Raw genomic sequence first — 19,617 nt, 5'->3', positions numbered from 1 at the left:
CAACAATAGATGCTGGAGAGGATGTGGGGAAAAAGGGACACTAACCCACTGTTGGTGGGAATGCAAACTGGTTAAGCCACTATGGAAGCCTGTCTGGAGATTCCTCAGAAACCTGAACTTAACCCTACCATACAACCCAGCCATCCCACTCCTTGGAATTTACCCAAAGGAAATTAATTTGGCAAATAAAAAAGCCATCTGCACATTAATGTTTATTGCAGCTCAATTCACAATAGCTAAGACCTGGAACCAACCCAAATGCCCATCAACAGTAGACTGGATAAAGAAATTATGGGACATGTACTCCATAGAATACTATACAGCAGTAAGAAACAACGAAACCCGGTCATTTGCAACAAGATGGAGCAATCTGGAAAACATCATGCTGAGTGAATTAAGCCAGTCCCAAAGAGAAAAATATCATTTGTTTTCCCTTATCGGTGACAACTAACTGAGCACCAAAGGGGAAACCTGTTAAGTGAAATGGACACTATAAGCAACAATGAACTGATCAGCTCCTGTCCTGACTTTAGATGTACAATGTAATACTTTATCCTTTTTAGTAGTTGTTGTTGTTGTTGTTGTTCTAGTACTAGTGGTTGAACTCTGTAATAAACACACAATTATTCTTAGGTGTTTAAATTTTAACTGAAAAGTGATCCCTGTTAAATTTAATAGTGGAAAAAGAGAGGGAGGAGATGTACAATTTGGAAGATGCTCAATCTGACTTGCCGCAAATGGTGGAGTTAGAAATGTGCCAGGGGATTCCAACACAATCCCATCAAGGTGGCATGTACCAATGCCATCGCACTAGTCCAAGTGATCAATTTCAGCTCACAATTGATGGCTCTGATAGGTCTAAGAGTCAAAGGGATCACACAAACAAGACAAGTGTCTGCTAATACTAACTGATAGAATCAAAAAGGGAGAGAAAGATCCAGCATGGGAAGCGGGATACACAGCAGACTCGTAGAATGGCAGATGTCCTAAGCAACACTCTGGCCTCAGAATCAACCCTCAAGGCATTCGGATCTGGCTGAAGAGCCCATGAGAGTATTGTAGGCATGGAAAGCCAAGATATCATGGAAAAAAAAAGACCTAACTGAAAGATCTCTGTTAGTGAGATCCCAGTGGAAAGAATGGGGCCATCAAAGAAGGAGGTACCTTTCTCCGAAGGGAGGAGAGAACTTCCACTTTGACTATGACCCTATCGGAATAAGATTAAAGTCAGCAAACTCTAACGGCTTCCATAGCCATGGCAACTCATGACTAGAGCCTAGGGAGATTACTGACGCCATGAACAGGAGTGTCAAATTGTTAAGTCAGCAACAGGAGTCACTGTGTACTTACGTCCCATGTGGGATCTGTCCTTAATGTGTTGTCCAATGTGAAGTAATGCTATAACTAGTACTGAAACAGTATTTTTATACTTTGTGTTTCTGTGTGGGTACAAACTGATGAGGTCTTCACTAATTATATACTGAATTGATCTTCTGTATATAAAGAGAATTGGAAATGAAAAAAACAACCTGGTGTTAAAATGGAAATGGCATAGAAAATTAATTATTTTTTTTAAAAAAAACTATTATGTAGTATCTCTGTCTTGAATGTGCTGTACATTGTTATTTAATGCTATAATTAGTACTCCAATGGTAGTTTTTTCACTTTGTGTTGCTATATGGGCAAACTGTTGAAATCTTTACCTAATATGTACTAAACTGATCTTCTGTATATAAAGAGAATTGAAAATGAATCTTTATGTGAATGGAAGGGGAAAGGGAGCCGGAGGGGGGAGGGTTGCGGGTAGGAGGGAAGTTATGGGAGGGGGGAAGCCATTGTAACCCATAAGCTGTACTTTGGAAATTTATATTCATTAAATAAAAGTTAAAAAAAAAGAAAATACTAGCAAACTGAATTCAACAACATATTAAAAGAATCAAACACCATAATCAAGTGTAACTTACCTCTGGAAACAAAGTTCAACATTTGCAAATCAATACGATATACCACTTTAACAGAATTAATGATAAAAATCATACAGATATCAAATAGATGCAAATAGAATTTAACAAAATTCAATATCCATCATGATAAAAACTCAACAAAAGAAACAAAATAGAAATATACTTCAGCACAATAAAGGCTATAAATGACAAGCCCACAGCTAACATCATACTTAATGTTGAAAAACCAAAAACATTTCCTGTAAGATCAGAACAAAGCAAGGATACCCACTCATGCCACTTCTATTTAATATAGTATTGGAAGTTTTAGAGCAATGAGGCAATAAAAAGAAATAAAAGCATAAGAATTGGAAAGGAGGAAGCAAAATTAACTATTTGCAGATGACACGATTGCATATATAACAATTCCACATACACACAAAAAGTGTTACAACTGACATTTATGAATCAACAGAATTTATAGTGCATTTGAAGCTATTGGAATAAATATATCACATAGTAAAAATAATGTAAAGAAAATAGAATGTTCAGGACCAAATTCTGAGATCTAATAGAGGAGAATCATTCTGCAAAGTATGCTCTATCCTGACTGGACACTTAGGATCAGTGGTGACTTTGGTAGGAACAATTTTGGTTGAACAGTGGAAGTGACAACTAGGGACACCATGTGAAGAAAAGTCTCTTGATTGTAGTCATCATCAAGCTAATAATAATAATATAAATTCAGAATCCTTTAGATTTTATATTATTATGCAAGCTATGTAACAAAACAATCATGAAAGGTCCTGTATGTTCTTTCTACAAATAATATTACTGAGTAATTGAGGACATGGGCAAGATTAGAACAAGAACAGAATCTTCACTGTGATTTGAACCCCAGTCTTCTGATTTCAACTCCAGTCCCCTTTTCCCATCAAGAAGAAATAAGGGAGAAGAATGACTGAATGATTACAGAATGTTCTCCACTATATCACAGACAAAAATTCAACACACATGTTCTACTGATGGACCAGGTACTCATCTGCTCTAAATACATCATGACAATTCATCAAGCTCCAATAAGTAAGTAGAATATATCATTGAACTTTTTTTTTTCTAATAGTTCTTCAGCCTTAAACAAAATGAAAATTTCTGCAAATATTTTAACCACTAGGTGGTGTTAAAATGACATAAGAGGTTCTCTATAACACAATCTGCCTTTGCTGACATCCAACCACCCTGCCCCACCTATCTAAAATACCCAGTCCTCATCAAAATGCTCTAATCAAAATCTAAAATATCAGCATTATTCGAAACAACAGAGGAAGTGTAAGCTGTAAATAATGAGGTATCTGAGAGTAAGATGTATTTGAATACACGGAAGAATTGTAAAATTAAGTGAGAATGCAAATACTATTCATAAATTATCAGAAACATTAAGAATTTTAAAAGATGTGAAAATTGTAAAGTTAATTCTTTAAAATGACTGCATTCTTAAATAATATTTTCCTACTGACATATACATTAAAGTGAAGGTGCGTTAATACTTAGATTTTTAAAAATGATTTTAAGCTGGTTTTATATAATTCATTAATTTTAAAATGAGAAGAAAATAAATATCAAATCTTAGTCATTTACAAAATAAACAGAAAATGAAAAATAAATAAATATATGTATAAATAAATATCTAAGAAATCATCTCATTCATTTTAGAGAAATAATTATTTTGTTTAAACGAAAGTCTGCCAAACCAATATCTGCTGTTTTATCTTAAACACACACAGACGTGCCACACATATCTGCTACCATTATTCTAGTTAAAAGTTTTAGTCAAAATATCAAAAACTATCTCAGTTACTGAACATGCTCATAGACATTTTTCCCAAGGTTCTTTTTTTTTTTTTTTTTTTTTTACAGCGGACAGACAAAGAGAAAAGTCTTCCTTCCGTTGATTCACCACTCAAATGGCGGCTATGGCCGGTGCACTGCACCGATCCAAAGCCAGGAGCCAGGTGCTTCCTCCTGGTCTCCCATGTGGGTGCAGGGCCCAAGGACTTGGGCCATCCTCCACTGCCCTCCAGGGCCACAGCAGAGAGCTAGACTGGAAGAGGAGCAACCGGGACAGAACCAGAACTGACGCCCCAACCAGGACTAGAACTCGGGGTGCCGGCGCTGCAGGCAGAGGATTAACCAAGTGAGCCGCAGAGCTGGCCCAAGGTTCTTTTGACTAGTTTCAAAGAAGTAAAGTGTGGGGAATAGGTAATTTGAGAAAGGTAGTAATGTGTACAAGCTAAAGGGATAATCCAAGATAAAAAGTAACTTAGAATTAAAATCCTATGATTTTCTTTATATTCCCTTCTGTCCTCAGCCCAGATTTACATTTGTAAGTAGCTAAAATGCAGTTTTTGATGTAAAACAATTGGTATCAACCACTTGATTAAATGACACATCCTCCCATTCCTCTATTGTTTTAGAAATAAATCCTATCTCAATGTCCAGGTTGAATTATAGTAGAAGCTATTTCACATACTGTAAGTGTCTCTCTTAAATCTAAACTACCTAATTTCAAGATCTTAAAAGAATATTGGTCCATTTGCTAATGTACAAGTGTAAATTTCAAATTGTACCATTTTAATGATTTGTTTACCTGTACAAAAACGGTAAAGAGGATAACAACCGTAGTTGCTGCAATGAAGAGCTTTTTTCTGGAGAATTCTGGGAGCAGAAAAACAAGGGAAAAACAGATTGCTCCCCTGAGGCCCCCGTAGGCGATAATAAACTGGTCCTTTCTGGTGACTGTATTCACATGACACTTGTTCACGAAGAAAGTCAGCACAAGAACTCCTAAATTTTCCAGTAAGAAGAGAAAAATTGAGTAATTAATCATCAGAAAGAAAAGTGTTACAAATATGTTGTAATAAATTAGTGCTAAATTAGGTTGAAATTTGAAGGATTTGTGATGAATAGTTTAAGTCTAAACTAAGTAAACCATTAAAAGCTTTATTTCATAAACTTACTTTCAGAGTATTTTCTTTAAATAGTTGTGTTTTATTTTGGTTGTGTTTTGATTTTTGCTTTTGATCATTCTTTTGTTTGTTTTGTTTAGCTTTGTTTTGTTTTGTTTTGAATGAAAGCAGTACAATTCCCTTACTTAGGCCCAGGCCCATGAGAATTTTCTGGGATATTCTACAAAAGCAATCTCCAAAAGCAAAATGTAACATTTCTCTTCAGTCTCATGTTACTGAGTTGACTCAAATCAGTGAACTAAAAGATACGTACTGTGACCTATGCTGGTTTAAATCTTTAATGAGCAAGACTTCTGGATTGTCCAAGGCTTCAAAGAAAAGTCTGTTTTCTCTTGCCACCCAAGGCCAAGGGTTCTCGACTTAAAGTTCAGCTAAAGCTTTTGGTTACCCATACTTGTCTGCAATCTCAACTGTGATGGAAGTATTCCATCGTGTACTGATACAATTTTGTGCCATAGACCTCACCCCAGTGATGGGTTATATACTGCTGGACTTGAGTTTCATAGTACTCTGTTTCTCTCTGCTTTCATTATACATTATATTTTGAACATCTGATTGTGAATAAGTTTATGATTTCCTCCAAGAACAGCAAGAGAATTTAAGGTCTGTCAACAGGTGGACTAAACATAGGCATACTTACACACAATTTGAGCTGAAATAAATTGTCCAACAGACAATTGATCCAAAATTGATTTAGGTGGAAAAAGAAATCCCACACTCTCTTTAAGTATATTGCACTTTGGGGTGCCATGTAAGTAGTCTTGCGGTCCCTTCGAATGAATAAGTATTTTTGTTTCTTTTCTATTTTGAAAATATTTTAATTCAATTTAAATATTTTACATGGTGCCAGAAAATTTAAGGGGCTGGTGCCGTGGCATAGCAGGTAAAGCCACCACCTACAGTGCCAGCATCCCATATGGACACCGGTTCCAATCCTGGCTACTCCACTTCTGATCTAGCTCTCTGCTATGGCCTGGGAAAGCAGTAGAAGATGGCCCAAGTCCTTGGGCCCTGCTCCTGTGTGCTAGACCCAGAAGATGCTCCTGGCTCCTGGTTTCGGATCTGCACAGCTGCGGCCACTGCAGCCAATTGGGGAGTGAACCAGCGAATGGAAGACCTCTCTCTCTGTCTCTCTGCCTCTCCTCTCTCTGTGTGACTCTAACTTTCAAATAAATCTTTTTTTAAAAAAAAAGAAAATTTAAACATAGTCAAGCTACTGGAGTGGGCACAATTAAATCAAATCAAAGTCTAATTCACCTCAAATTCTAGATTTTAACTTTTCTTTTCAAAAATTATGTTCATCTCTTTAGCCCTTTTAGTTCTCTTTTTTATTGCTGTAAAAGCAGAGGAAGCTATCAGAGCAAAATACAAACATGCAAAGGAAGGATGCAATACCCATAATCCCACCCATCCACTCTGGTACAAAACTTTCCAAAACCACATATATGTTTATATTATTGTTTTTCAAGTAGTTTGTTTTAACAGATTCCCTATTTTTAGACATTTAAGTTGTTACACCAAATGTCTAAGTGTATATCATACCATTCCCAATCACCCTTATGCTGTGTTGAAATAACCAAAACTAGAAGCTAGTGGCAGTATATTCATTTTGGTCACTCAGCACACTGTCAGTCAAACTACATTTAGCCAACTCAGATGTGTTGCTCCAGTTAATCAAATATTGATAGAATCCTGACTTTTCAGCTTTCCTTTTTATAGAGCCCATGTAAATGTCCAAACCAAAATAAATGAGGATATTCTGATGCACCAACTACTGAAACATGCTAATCTAACAGAACTGCAAAAAGTGTCCTTTAAAATACCTAATGCCAAAAGAGAAAAGAATGCCATGATCTCCTAATGGCCTCTAGTGAGCTTACCTCTCCCCTGCATATATAAGCACAGCATTGAGGCAAGGTGCAATGACAGGTTTATATAGTTACAGACATCTGATTGACTATTTTATGATAGGAATTTCTTCCTCTTCTCTCCTACTACCAGAGACAATGATTATCTATACATTTTACTATAGAAATAAAATAGTATTGGAAACAGGATCCATTTTGTTCCTGAGTTTTCACACAAAATCACATATACAAACCCATAGAAATGCTGGCCTTCATCTCGAATGCTTGTTCTTGCCAGGTGTTAACATTTTATAGGGAAATGTCCTCAGTTATCCCTGGCATTTTTTTTCTTATCTGTCAGCTTTTTTTCAGAGCATATGGGCCAAAAGTGATCTTTTTGTCCAATTTTGTTTTAAAAGATGGTTAGACGAAAAAGAACATTTTACAACCCTAGTGAGATTTTTCCAATTGGCTCAGAATAAGCTAGAAATAGCCTTCAATGAACCTGTATGACATTCAGCTGGTGGTTTTGCTGTTAATGGCCAATCTAAACACATTTTAATGGATAATAAAGCATATCCTGGCCTGCCTTATTATTCATCCTTAAAACCCTAAGTAATTTTCCTAATGTGCCTCTCAGCTCTAGAGCAAGTTTCATAGACTTTAAAGAAAATTCTACAATGATTCTGTTCACTTGTAGAAGAGGAGAGAAGTAGGGATATAAATGTCAAGAAAAGATAAAAAACTATAAACTGAATTCCTATGCAGACTATAAAATGTAAGATTAAAGAGACAGCTCAGTTTAACCAGCAATGAAGCTGTTTTCATAGCAAAAAAAATAGGCACACATATGTATTTTACTTCAGGACAAATAGGATAGTTTTTTGTAAAGGTTGGACTAAGAAGAGCATTTATCTGAAGCCAACAGTAAAGTCATATAGCAGGTGTGGCTTGGGGGCACCAGATGTCATTCAGCCTCTGCCAGGATTTGAAGGAAAGACACAGATGGTATGCATTTTCCTGCTGGAGTCAGCATTCCCTAGGACACAGTCAGTCCTTTAATAACACTGATGCAGATAGCATTAAGGTACACACATGGGTGTGTTTCGATGGGAGGTTGGAACAACAGTGCTGAAGGCAGTAGTGACTGTTACTCCTCTTTCGTAAATCAGGGTGAGTAAGGCAGATGTAAACACTCAGGAAAAAAAGAAATCACTCAGCTTTCATCCTAGCAATATTAACTCTGGTTATTAATTCTTAGTATTAGGGACATTAGCACACTTGTTATATGACATTATATTATGAAAACATTGTAGAAGTAGCAACAGATGCAGCCAAAGCCACAGCAGCAGAGGCGGTAAAAATAAACATTTACTGAGTATTCACAATTTGCTAGGCTCTGTGCTATTTTTGATTGTATCATCTCAGGTAATTCTCACAATGGTGAGTACAAGTTGGTGGTATTACTACTCCTATTTTATAGTTGTGGAAACTAAGGCCTTGAGTGATTAGATAAATTTATCAGAGCCATAGTAAAGTTAGGATTTGAATTCAGGTAGTCTGGTTCCATAACCCATTTCTTAACTTTGCTATTAAAAACTCCATACACAAATGGAAATATACAATAGTCTGCCAGAAGTAAAGCAAATACAGAATATTGGAATTTTAAATATCTTGCTTCTAGTACAGTCCCAAGTTCAGTTGGTATATTTTTACATAAACAATAATATTCACCATACCTAATGCTCTCCAAATAAGACAAAAAATGATAGTGAAACAAATATAAGGCCAATTCCATTCATGGTTATTTCCAATGGTAGAAACACCAAGGAAGATGAATATAAGAGTATCACTAACACTGCTCCACATCTTCATAAAGTACTTGATAGTAGTGTGGGACTTCTGAGAAATGTTAGCTTCCACATAGCGTTTCATGCTCATGGCACAGGTAATAATTCTAAAGAGAGGGAAAAATGTATGAGAGTAATACTTGTACTTAACTCTAAGCAAAAGTGATCACATAAATGTTCTTAAAGACTAAATCAGGATTTCTGTTACTTAAGGTGCCCTACTCTATTCCAGAATATGAAAACATGCCATTTCTCCAGAATTTGTACAATAGCATTTCCAAGTCTACCAAATGCTTAGTTTTAAAAATAAATGACCAAGTCTGTGTCTTGTGTGTTGAGAAGTACCTGTCTGCTTTATTATCTTCAACATTGTTTAATCTGTCCTTCTTAAATAGAGTTGCACTCACAGATTCAAATCATAGTTGGCAGCAAATCATGAAGAAGCAGATGCTAAGAATGAGAGATCCTTGTAGCCTCTGTAACACTAGAGTGTTATTATTCAAAGCAATTTTCAAAACTCAGGGAAGTTTTAACTGTTTTATTCTATTCACTATTCTTTCCAAAATTTTTAGCCTCCTGCTCAATAATCTTCTCCAGATCTTATTAAAAAGCTGTTGAATACATCTTTAAATTCACCAAAATAGTTTCTGCACCCCCCCCCCAAATTTCCCGCCTACACATTCATTTAGGAGTCAGATATTTATACATTTTCCTATAACTTTGGAGTGGGCAACAAGAGGCTGTGGTGGAGAGAAGATTGTACATGAAATAAGAAACAACTTGTCAACTCAATTCACCATGCCAAATTATGTTTAAATCATTCCGGACTGAATATATAGGGAAGACTGATAGCCATTCATATATCAACACATTTCAGAAGCTACATGTGAAGACATATCTTATTCTACATCTAATTTAACCCTTCAAATTGCAAAACTTCCACAGAATGACTCATTAAAAGCCAGAAGGTTAAAAAAAATCAAACTAAGGATCTGGTGTAGAGACTAAAAATATGGATTAGCTTTGTTTAATCTTCAATTTTGCCCAGGGCCAGCTGAGGTTAAACAAACAACTCTAAGCCTCTAGGGTATAAATCCATAGGTTGCTAACCTTTAGCTTGAAGTAATCTACTCTGGAAATCTACCCTGGAAACTGCCAGAGAATTTCCATACGTAAGACCCAAAGTAATATGTGATGCAGTGATCAACAAAGCAGTAGATTAAGTTTCAGCTCTAGTTAAATCCAGACTCACAAAATGATCCTTGAAAAAATTCTGCTCTAGCTTCGGCAGTTTCAGTAATAATTTATAGACCATTTTTCCTAAAGTTACCGCAAGCTCTCTGGGATTGTCCCACTCCAATTAAACGAAGGAAATTCAGTTAGAAGCAAACTAACTTAAGACAGTTAATATCTTCAAAGTGCCATAGGATAAACTTAATCTTTGTACTTATTTTTTACCTATAGATAAGGTTAAACTATGCATATACAAATTCATAGATAATTACAACTAGCACTTCTTATGTGCTAATTTTGAGATGTGTATGTCTACTAAGTGTCTTAGCCATTGTATCTCAATATATTTCCATATCCACCTTTATGAAATAGATACTATAGATGAGTGAAGCATGGAGGTTAAATAATTATCTCAAGGTCACATAACTAGGAGGTACAGTGCTGTCTCCAGGTCTGTCTCCAAAGCCCGTGCTCTTAACCACTTTGACATATATTTTAAATATACACAAGTTATTTTATTTCTGTAAATGATGGTTAAATGTTTTTCAAGTGTGACATGTTCAACCAATGCGATGTTTTGCTTTTCCACTTCTTAGAAGTTAGTTACATTTTCTTACTGACTTGCTCTCCCATTTTCTTTTACTACTTGAGTACTAAAAGTCACCGACTTTCAGCAGCAGTCCAATCTGATCTCCAGCCCACTATTTTTAAGAAACATTGGTGGTTGATCTACTCTAAAAACAACAAAAGAATGGAGAAGCTTCTAGGGCTTTTTTCTTCCTTTTTTTCTCCCCCTCACAATTCACAATGATACATTTCATGGTGATTTTTTTCAATATTTACAAGCATCATTTCAAAGTATTTGTTACACTTAAAATTAAGCATTATTACCAATGTATCTTGTCTTATCCATCAAATTGCAATTTCTTTTCAGTGAGTTTATTTCTAATGAACTGCCTCTCCTGTCATTGTTATGAAGTGTTGCTTCTTTGTTCTCTAAATGATTTGGAGTTTCTTCCAGAAGCTGGAAGGGGTCCATGATGGTGTTCAATATTCCAGGGACAAAAAACTTTACATGTTTTTAATTGCATTTTCATTATTTAGCCTTAACTACTTTAAGTAGATAGGCTTGGTCAAGTAGTAGACCATCAGTCTTTCAAAAATGTGATAGTCAACCATCTGCTCTCAATCTGTTACAGATTTTTTGCTTTCAGTTATAGCTCTATGTGCAAATTTTGAAGGAGAAAGCGGAGTTCCTATTATAAGTGTATCTCTTAAATAATCAGTTACATTTGGCTAGTGGAATTTTAATTACATATTTTATTTTTAAACATATCTAGATAATATTAAGTATATCTAAAAATAATGTTAGCATCAAAAGCCTTAAACGAATTGTCAGGTGCTAATTAACCTCCAGAGAATTCATTTCCTTATTATTTTCACTATGTTCAATAATCTCCTCTAATAAATAGCATTTGGTGACTCAATAATTATAATCAATTTCTTGTTTTCCCACCTGTTACCATGCAGGTTTTATTCTCATTTTCCAGTCTGTAAAAAAAAAAGTTAGAGCTGTTCAGTAACCACAAATGTCCATTCTCTTGGGTCAATTTATGATTGAGAGAAATGAAATAATAAAATCTTCAGGGAGCAAGCTTCAAACTGACAATCTGTTAAAACTTATGAAATACTGAATGGTGTATGGTGTTTTTCAGCACAAGACAGTCCTTTGTGGCTTTTACTATCTTAGAGGAAGTAATGAATAAATAGATGACCCAGAACACATTATTACCACCATAAATTAGCTAAGATTGCATCATCACATGTGTGCTGAGGCAATTCCCCATTGTTGCTGTTTAACACTTCCTGAGCAGGTACAGTGTATTGTGGAATTTCCCTCTACAATGTGACTCCAATTCTCAATCACTTTATAATCTAATGTGACATGACATCTCACTGACAGCACACATGTCAATCTAAAACAACTATTTGTGTGCATGCTAACTATTTTTAAAGATTAATGATAATTTACTTGGTATTCTGTTTTTTAAGTAAAGACAGACATGCACATTCATATATGTTTCATTAAGAAAGTCAATTGCTAGATAAAAGAAGAATGAAGTATCTTTGGTTTTAAGACCATCCCTTGGATCACGACTAATTATTTTGTATAAATACCACTGAAAAAACAAAATTAAGAAAAGTAAAAGAGTATAGATCAATTATGTAAAACCAGAAATATAACTTGGTCATTTATTTTAGCCAGGGAAGGAACAGCTAGTGAAAGTGGCAGGGTCAGGAAGAAAAAAGTTATTCAAGTAAAATTCAGCAATAAAGCAGGATAGAGACTCATTTTGATGTATTAACTATTAAATATAATATGCTCCTAATAAAAAACACTTGCATGTTAATATTTGAGTGTCTACTATAGTCCGGGTACTTTTCATACATTATTCCATGTAATACTCACAATAACCTCAGTAATATGTGAAGTGCAAATAAGTTAACTGGCCCAAGATAAAACAACTAGCAAATTACAGAGCAGAAATTTGAACACAGCTCTTACTTCAGGGCTGTGGCCCTTCCTTTACACAATGTCATTTTATTAAAATACATGAAAATTACCTTACATAGATATGCTTATTTTTCATATTTTAAAATGTTCTTAATATCCTTCTAACAAAGATAAGGTAAACATCACACACACAAGAAAAAAAAAAAAAAACACCAAAAGCTATGGTGGAATGGAAACACATTCCATATGTGGTTATGGAAACAAAATTTTCCAGGTATGTTTTATTTCATACACAATCATATATGATTTCCTTTCATACAAGAAATTCCATATGGTGCAATAGAAAATTGCTATAGAATTAAATAACTATTTAGTTTTTTAGATAATAACCAGATCCATAATCTATAATTATAATACCTATTAAAAAGATTCATGTCAAATCAAATATGGTTCCTGTAGCTCTCCAGACAGTGAAAATGAAGTCTATCTAAGTTAAATTTGGCTTCTTATATTTTGCCACTCTTTGTGCTCTAATTTGGTGATGATTCTCATTTACTTAGTAAGAAATCACATCTCTACCATTTTCATTACTTTCCCTCCTTTATGAGACATCTTCCAGAAACTGCAATATACAACAAGGTATTTTTCGTTCATGGGATTCTGACCTTTGGTGGCCCTTTTTCCTTTTTATTTCTCCCTCTTTCCACTGTGAAATTTCAAAATTTTCTTTCAGGAAAAAAAAATTAAGTATATGAATGCTGGGGCCAGGGTTGTGGTACAGCAGATCAGGCCTCCACCTACAACCCCAGCATCCCATACAAGCACTGGTTGGAGTGCTTCCAATGCATCTCCCTGCTAGTGCTCCAGGGAAGGCTGCAGAAGACGCCCCAAATGCTTGAGCCTCTGTCACCCACATGGGAGACCCTGGCTTCACCCTGGCCCAGCCCCAACTGTTTCAGCCATTCAGGGGAATGAACCAGGAGATGGAAGATGTCTTTCTCTATATATCTCTCTCTCCTCTCTCTGTCACTCTGCCTTTCAAACAAATAAATATTTTTTAAAAAGTATATGAATGCTATGTTTCTCAAGTAAAGCCACTTAAAACATATGGGATCAATCTTATTTTCCTCTGGACACATAACCAACTATGATAACATCATTAATTAAATAACCCACTCCTTTTAAGAAAGAATCATTTTAATAGACATTTTTTAAAGATATAACAAGACTTAATGATAGTGAGAACAACTTTCTTTTTAGACTATTAAACCCACAGTTCACAGTGTTTGTTTTTCTCCATTACTATATACTGTCGAAATGTCAACAAGCTCTCATAACATAAAGGGGTTGTGTTGGGGCCAGCATTGTGGCATAGCCGGTAAAGCCATTGCTTAAGAAGCCAGCATTCCATGCCGGTCCTGGTTCAAGTCCCAGTTGCTCCACTTCTGATCCAGCTCTCTGTTAATTCATCTGAAAAAGCAGTGGACGATAGCCTACGTCCTTGGTTCCCTGCACCCTTGTGGGAGACCCAGATGGAGTTTCAGGCTTTAGTGAACCAGTGGATGAATAAAGTGTTCTCTCTCTCTCTCTCCCTCTCTCTCCCTCTCTCCCTCCCTCCAACTCTGCCTTTCAAATAAAGAAAGAAATCTTGAGAAAAAAAAAGTTAAATGTCTGTACTTTTTTTACATAGCACCTAATAATTTAACGAGCTGCTAGGCATTGAATCAAGCCATCAAATGATATTTCTACCAGACACAAAACATTTTAGCCTCTAGGAAGCGTGCATACAGCAAATAATACCAATAAAACATATCTTCAATAAATATTAATATCTATGATATGTTGGTTAATGAGCAGAATAGAAAAAAAGACAAAAGACAGTGCTACTGTTTTACAGCAGCTCACAATCCTGGTGGGTGAGGATGGATAAAACATATTCACATACACCTAATTTTTTTAATTATAGGGACAAGTTTTTGAATTAGCAGGTGGGATATTGGCATCTCACATCAGAAAACTTGTATTCCATGCCTGTTTCTGGGTTGTTCTTCCTGCTTCCTGCTAATGCAAACCCTTGGAGGCAGCCATGATAGCTCCAGTAATTGGGTTCCTGCCACTCATGTCAGAGACCTGGATTGAGGTCCAGTCTCCTAGTTTGTTGCAAGCATTTGAGGAGTGAACCAGCAAATGAGAGCTCTGTCTTTATGTGTGTTGTTTCTATTTACCTACTTTCTCCATCCCCCATTCAAATAAAAAGATAAAAAATCAATATTTTTTAAAATAAAAGCAGTTATGTACTTTATGCATACTTTCTGGAAGATTTAATGAATAGCTGATTAGAAATTGTCCTGGTCGGAGCGGCGGTTCAGTTGGCTAATCCTCCGCCTGCAGCACCGGCACCCCAGGTTCTAGTCCCGGTTGGGGCACTGGATTCTGTCCCGGTTGCTCCTCTTCCAGGCCAGCTCTCTGTTGTGGCCAGGGAGTGCAGTGGAGGATGGCCCAACACCCGCATGGGAGACCAAGAGGAAGCACCTGGCTCCTGGATCAGCGCCGGCCGTGGCAGCCATTTGGGGGGTGAGCCAACGGAAAAAAAGGAAGACCTTTCTCTCTGTCTCTCTCTCACACTGTCTAACTCTGCTTGTCAAAAAAAAAAAAAAAAAAAAAAAAAAAAAAAAAAAGAAATTGTCCTAACCACCTAAAATAGTTCATATGATCATAAACTCTGTAGTATTTAACGACATTGAAGATTCAAATAAATTATTGTGGAAGGCAAAAGGAGAAAATGGGAGGAAGATGTTTCAGTGTTCAGGAAGCCATGAAGCAAGCCTCCTCTTATTTTTCTACCTACTTCCTTTCTGATTTCCTTTTAGGTCTCAGACCTTGCAATCTCAAGACACTCTGGCCCAGGCTTATGCCTTAGAGTGAGTTAATGATCTTAGTTATTACATATGTTTGTCAATCTCTTATCTTCCTTTGTTGTCAACCAACTGTTCCATATGTGTGTTTGTCTCATTAAGCAGATCATGAGAGCTCATCACGTCCCGAAACAGTCAGAGGTTTCATTGAGTTGTGATTCCTAGATTATTTAAAAGCAATTCAATTAAAGTTTAAAAAACCAACATACTATTAAAGTATGCGATTTGCCTAATGTAACAAGTCATAATAAGCCTGATGTATTGTAAGTGTGTGGAGAAAGCTTCCTGGCCCTTTGTGAGGAATGGCCTTTATAGATCTTTGCATACACAAGCCACTCTACACTGGTAAAAGACCACTTTTAGGTGGTTCTCTACCTAAATATTAGTTTGATCTCACTGTCCTAAAAAACTTTACCACTGAGGATTGAAAGTAAGCATTTTCTTTCTCTTTTATAATGAGCTTTTATCCTATTTTTAAAATGTTATAACAGGCCAGCACCGCGGCTCACTAGGCTAATCCTCCACCTGCGGCGCCGACACCCTGGGTTCTAGTCCCAGGTGGGGGGGCCAGATTCTGTCCCGGTTGCTCCTCTTCCAGTCCAGCTCTCTGCTGTGGCCCAGGAGGGCAGTGTAGGATGGCCCATGTCCTTGGGCTCTGCACCCGCATGGGAGACCAGGAGGAGGCACCTGGCTCCTTCAGATTGGCACAGCACGCCGGCCGCAGGGCATCAGCCAGCCTTAGCGGCCATTTGAGGGGTGAACCAACAGAAAAAAAGGAAGGCCTTTCTCTTTCTCTCAATGTCTAACTCTGCCTGTCATTAAAAAAAATGTTATAACAATACACAGGAAAAATAATCTAGGATATTCACAATATTGCTTATGGTTTTATCTTTACATGTTTATTTATAAATGCTGTGTTTTAAACTTTTTCCTCAATTTTCTGAACATTTTGAAATGAGTATGCATAACATAAGCAAAAAATGGAAAAAAATTCAGTTACTGAGAATGAATTGTACACATCTGAAAGCACTATTTGCCAACTCTATAGAAATCTGGATTAAAATGATAATCTGAGAGGCAGGAATGGGTAAGATTGCTGTTCACCGCATTTAATAGATTATAAGGGTGACATTTAAGGGTTAAAGGAAGATAGAAAATAACAACATACTATTAATTAAACTCTCATAAGGAGCCAGGTTCTAGGCTCAGCCCATTATATCTCATTTGATACTTACAGCAAGGTCACATAGCTAGTAAGTAGTAGAGCTGGAACTTAAAGCCAGATCTGTTTTTTCAAATACTGTTGTCTTAACCACTATGCTAACACTACCTTCCTCCATATCTACCCCAGTATTTTAAAAAAATATATTGTTTCTGAGGCTTGCTCTCAAGAATACACAATACATGCTCACATAAACAAATGAGAGAATAAAACAATTGAATACAAATACTAATAAATGATCATCTATTTGTGACACAAAAAAACACATATTCCTCAGCTGTACTTTAAGGAATTATTGAGAATATAAAGATAAAAGTGTTATTGGCCGGCACCGCTGCTCAATTGGCTAATCTTCCACCTGCGGCGCCGGCACCCCAGGTTCTAGTCCTGGTTAGGAAGCCTGTTCTGTCCCGGTTGCTCCTCTTCCAGTCTAGCTCTTTGCTGTGGCCCGGGAGTGCAGTGGAGGATGGTCCAGGTGCTTGGGCCCTGCCACCCACATGGGAGACCAGGAGGAAGCACCTGGCTCCTGGCTTCAGATCGGCGCAGGGCGCCAGCCGTGGCAGCCATATGGGGGGTGAACCAACAGCAAAAAGGAAGACCTTTCATCTCTGTCTCTCTCTCTTTCTCACTAACTCTGCCTGTCAAAAAAAAAAAGATAAAAGTGTTCAATGATGGCTTCATTCCCAGACGTTTACATAAAAGCTATTTAACCAAGAACATAACTATTAATTAGTACTGGGTCAAATTATATATACTGGGAACTGGAGGTCCTACAGAGCAGAACAGTTTTTCCTTTGATTTTATTGGATAAAATATTATCCTGAAGCAGAATTACAAAATATGATGTTTTTAAGTCATCAGCCAACAGTATCTCCTCCAGCTATTTCATTGTATCTCTTTTTATCACACAAATCCAAGGTCAATTTAGAAATTCAAAATGCCAACTAAGCTTTCTCCCTTTGACTATACTTGACTAATTGGTCTTTATTCTTAAGTATAAATGTGGTTAGTCTAATAGATCCACTTTTAAAGATCTCTGGGCCGGCGCCGTGGCTTAACAGGCTAATCCTCCGCCTTGCGGCGCCGGCACACCAGGTTCTAGTCCCGGTTGGGGCGCCGGATTCTATCCCGGTTGCCCCTCTTCCAGGCCAGCTCTCTGCTGTGGCCCAGGAGTGCAGTGGAGGATGGCCCAAGTCCTTGGGCCCTGCACCTGCATGGGAGACCAGGAGAAGCACCTGGCTCCTGGCTTCGGATCAGCGCGATGCGCCGGCCGCAGTGGCCACTGGAGGGTGAACCAACAGCAAAAAGGAAGACCTTTCTCTCTGTCTCTCTCTCTCACTATCCACTCTGCCTGTCAAAAAGAAAAAAAAAAGATCTCTGTATTTCCTATCTATCGATCCAATAAGGTTGAGGCAATCAACCAATCCAATGACTGGACTAAATGATTAAAAATATTTTAATCAAATGTTTCCTTCTCTATGGCATTTCAGCAATAAATCTCTAGAAAAATATGCAATCATTCACCTAAGTGAAGAGAAATTAGAGGTATAACAAATTATTTTTGAGTGGAGTTTTTTATCACAAAGATTTTTCCAAATAGCTACTAATAATCTAATGAACACCTCGAAAATCACAAAAATGGGGTGTACAAAATCAAACATTACCATTTTCTATAGCTTCCTCCAGTCATTGTCTGTTTGCTCAAATCATGTTAATCAATCAAAGACCAACTCAAATATTTCCTTGTTTGCAAAGCCTGTATCACTCATAGAAACTATTTGTCATTACAGCATGACTCTTATCATATGTTCTATATCTTAGTTCATTATATGCATGCTTCTCTCCTACAACTAATTGTTAAAATTCATTGAAAATATCCTGTACAGCAGGACTATTCATACCAACTTATATTCATTAACTTGTTTAATCTTCACAACAACCACATTTCTTAGGTATTACTTATTATGTCCACTTTATAGATCAGAAAGAAAGATTAAGTAATTTGCATGTAGTTATGCACCTAACAACAATCAGAGCAAGAATTCACACTTCTGCCAACTTTGCTACAAAATCTAACGTCCTAAAAATAACACTATAATTGACTACCCTCACTGTTCCCACTGGATGTGGTAGACTCCTACTCACCTTTGACCAGCACCTGAAATCCTGTCTCATATGTTTAAAAAAATACTTAACAGAGATGCTAAATGATTATTTCCACAATTTTCTTTGGCCTAAGTTGGTGCCTTTCAAGCTATCTATAAAAAATGATACAAGAAAAATTAATAAAAATAAAATCTGTAGAACACAAGCCTCTATTATTATATTTCACATAGTATTAAATATATTTTTTTATTTCTGTACTGATCAATAGTTCATGAACCAGCACAGGTCCATGGATCACACTTTAAATATCAATGGTTTAGATCACTATGAAACATTTTACAATGTCAAAATTTATTTTATTAGACTACTATACTCCCTTTATTCAAGAGTCCCAGCAATGTATGGATTCTCTTGGCTATGCATGGGATAAAATCTAACATTCAAGTAGTATAATTTTTTTAAAGATTTATTTTATTTATTCGAAAGGCAGAGTTTAGGAGACAGAGAGAGGGAGGAATAGAGAGAAATCTTCCATCCGCTGAGTTATGCCCCAAATGGCTGCAATGGCCAGGGTTGGGCCTCGTAGAAGCCAAGAGCCAGAAGCCAGGAGCCAGGAGCCAGGAGCCAGGAGCTTAATCCAGTTCTCCCACATGGGTGCAGGATCCCAAGGATTAGGCCATCCTGTGCTACTTTCTGAAGTGGAGCAGCTAGGACTCAAACCAGTGCCCATATGGGATGCTGGTGCTGCAGGCAGCAGCTTAACTCGTTACACTGCAATGCTTGCCCCTCAAGCAGCATTTTAAAAAATAAAAACATAAATTATTTCTAAGTTCTCTTTGTCATAATACAATTAGCCTTGATTTTTTTGTGTAGCCTTTGTTTTTCATGTTTGTTTCTTGGAAGATTCCTGAGTCTTTAACACTAGACTTAACTTTAATTAAAATTTTAAGTATTGATTAC

General features: G+C 36.7%; 1 protein-coding gene across 1 annotated transcript in view; it reads right to left on the bottom strand.

Annotated features, from left to right (window-relative positions):
• LOC133752655 (sodium/hydrogen exchanger 2-like) overlaps nucleotides 1-19,617 on the bottom strand; it is a 71,064-nt gene that overhangs the window by 37,323 nt on the left and 14,124 nt on the right. Inside the window, 2 exon segments of the mRNA XM_062183053.1 lie at nucleotides 4,591-4,787; nucleotides 8,556-8,773. Of these exon segments, the coding sequence (XP_062039037.1) occupies nucleotides 4,591-4,787; nucleotides 8,556-8,773 (415 nt within the window).

Source organism: Lepus europaeus, chromosome X, assembly GCF_033115175.1.
Source record: "Lepus europaeus isolate LE1 chromosome X, mLepTim1.pri, whole genome shotgun sequence".
NCBI classification, from domain to species: domain Eukaryota; kingdom Metazoa; phylum Chordata; class Mammalia; order Lagomorpha; family Leporidae; genus Lepus; species Lepus europaeus.
The sequence above is the reverse complement of the archived record's forward strand: the minus strand, read 5'-3'. Positions and strand labels throughout refer to the sequence as shown.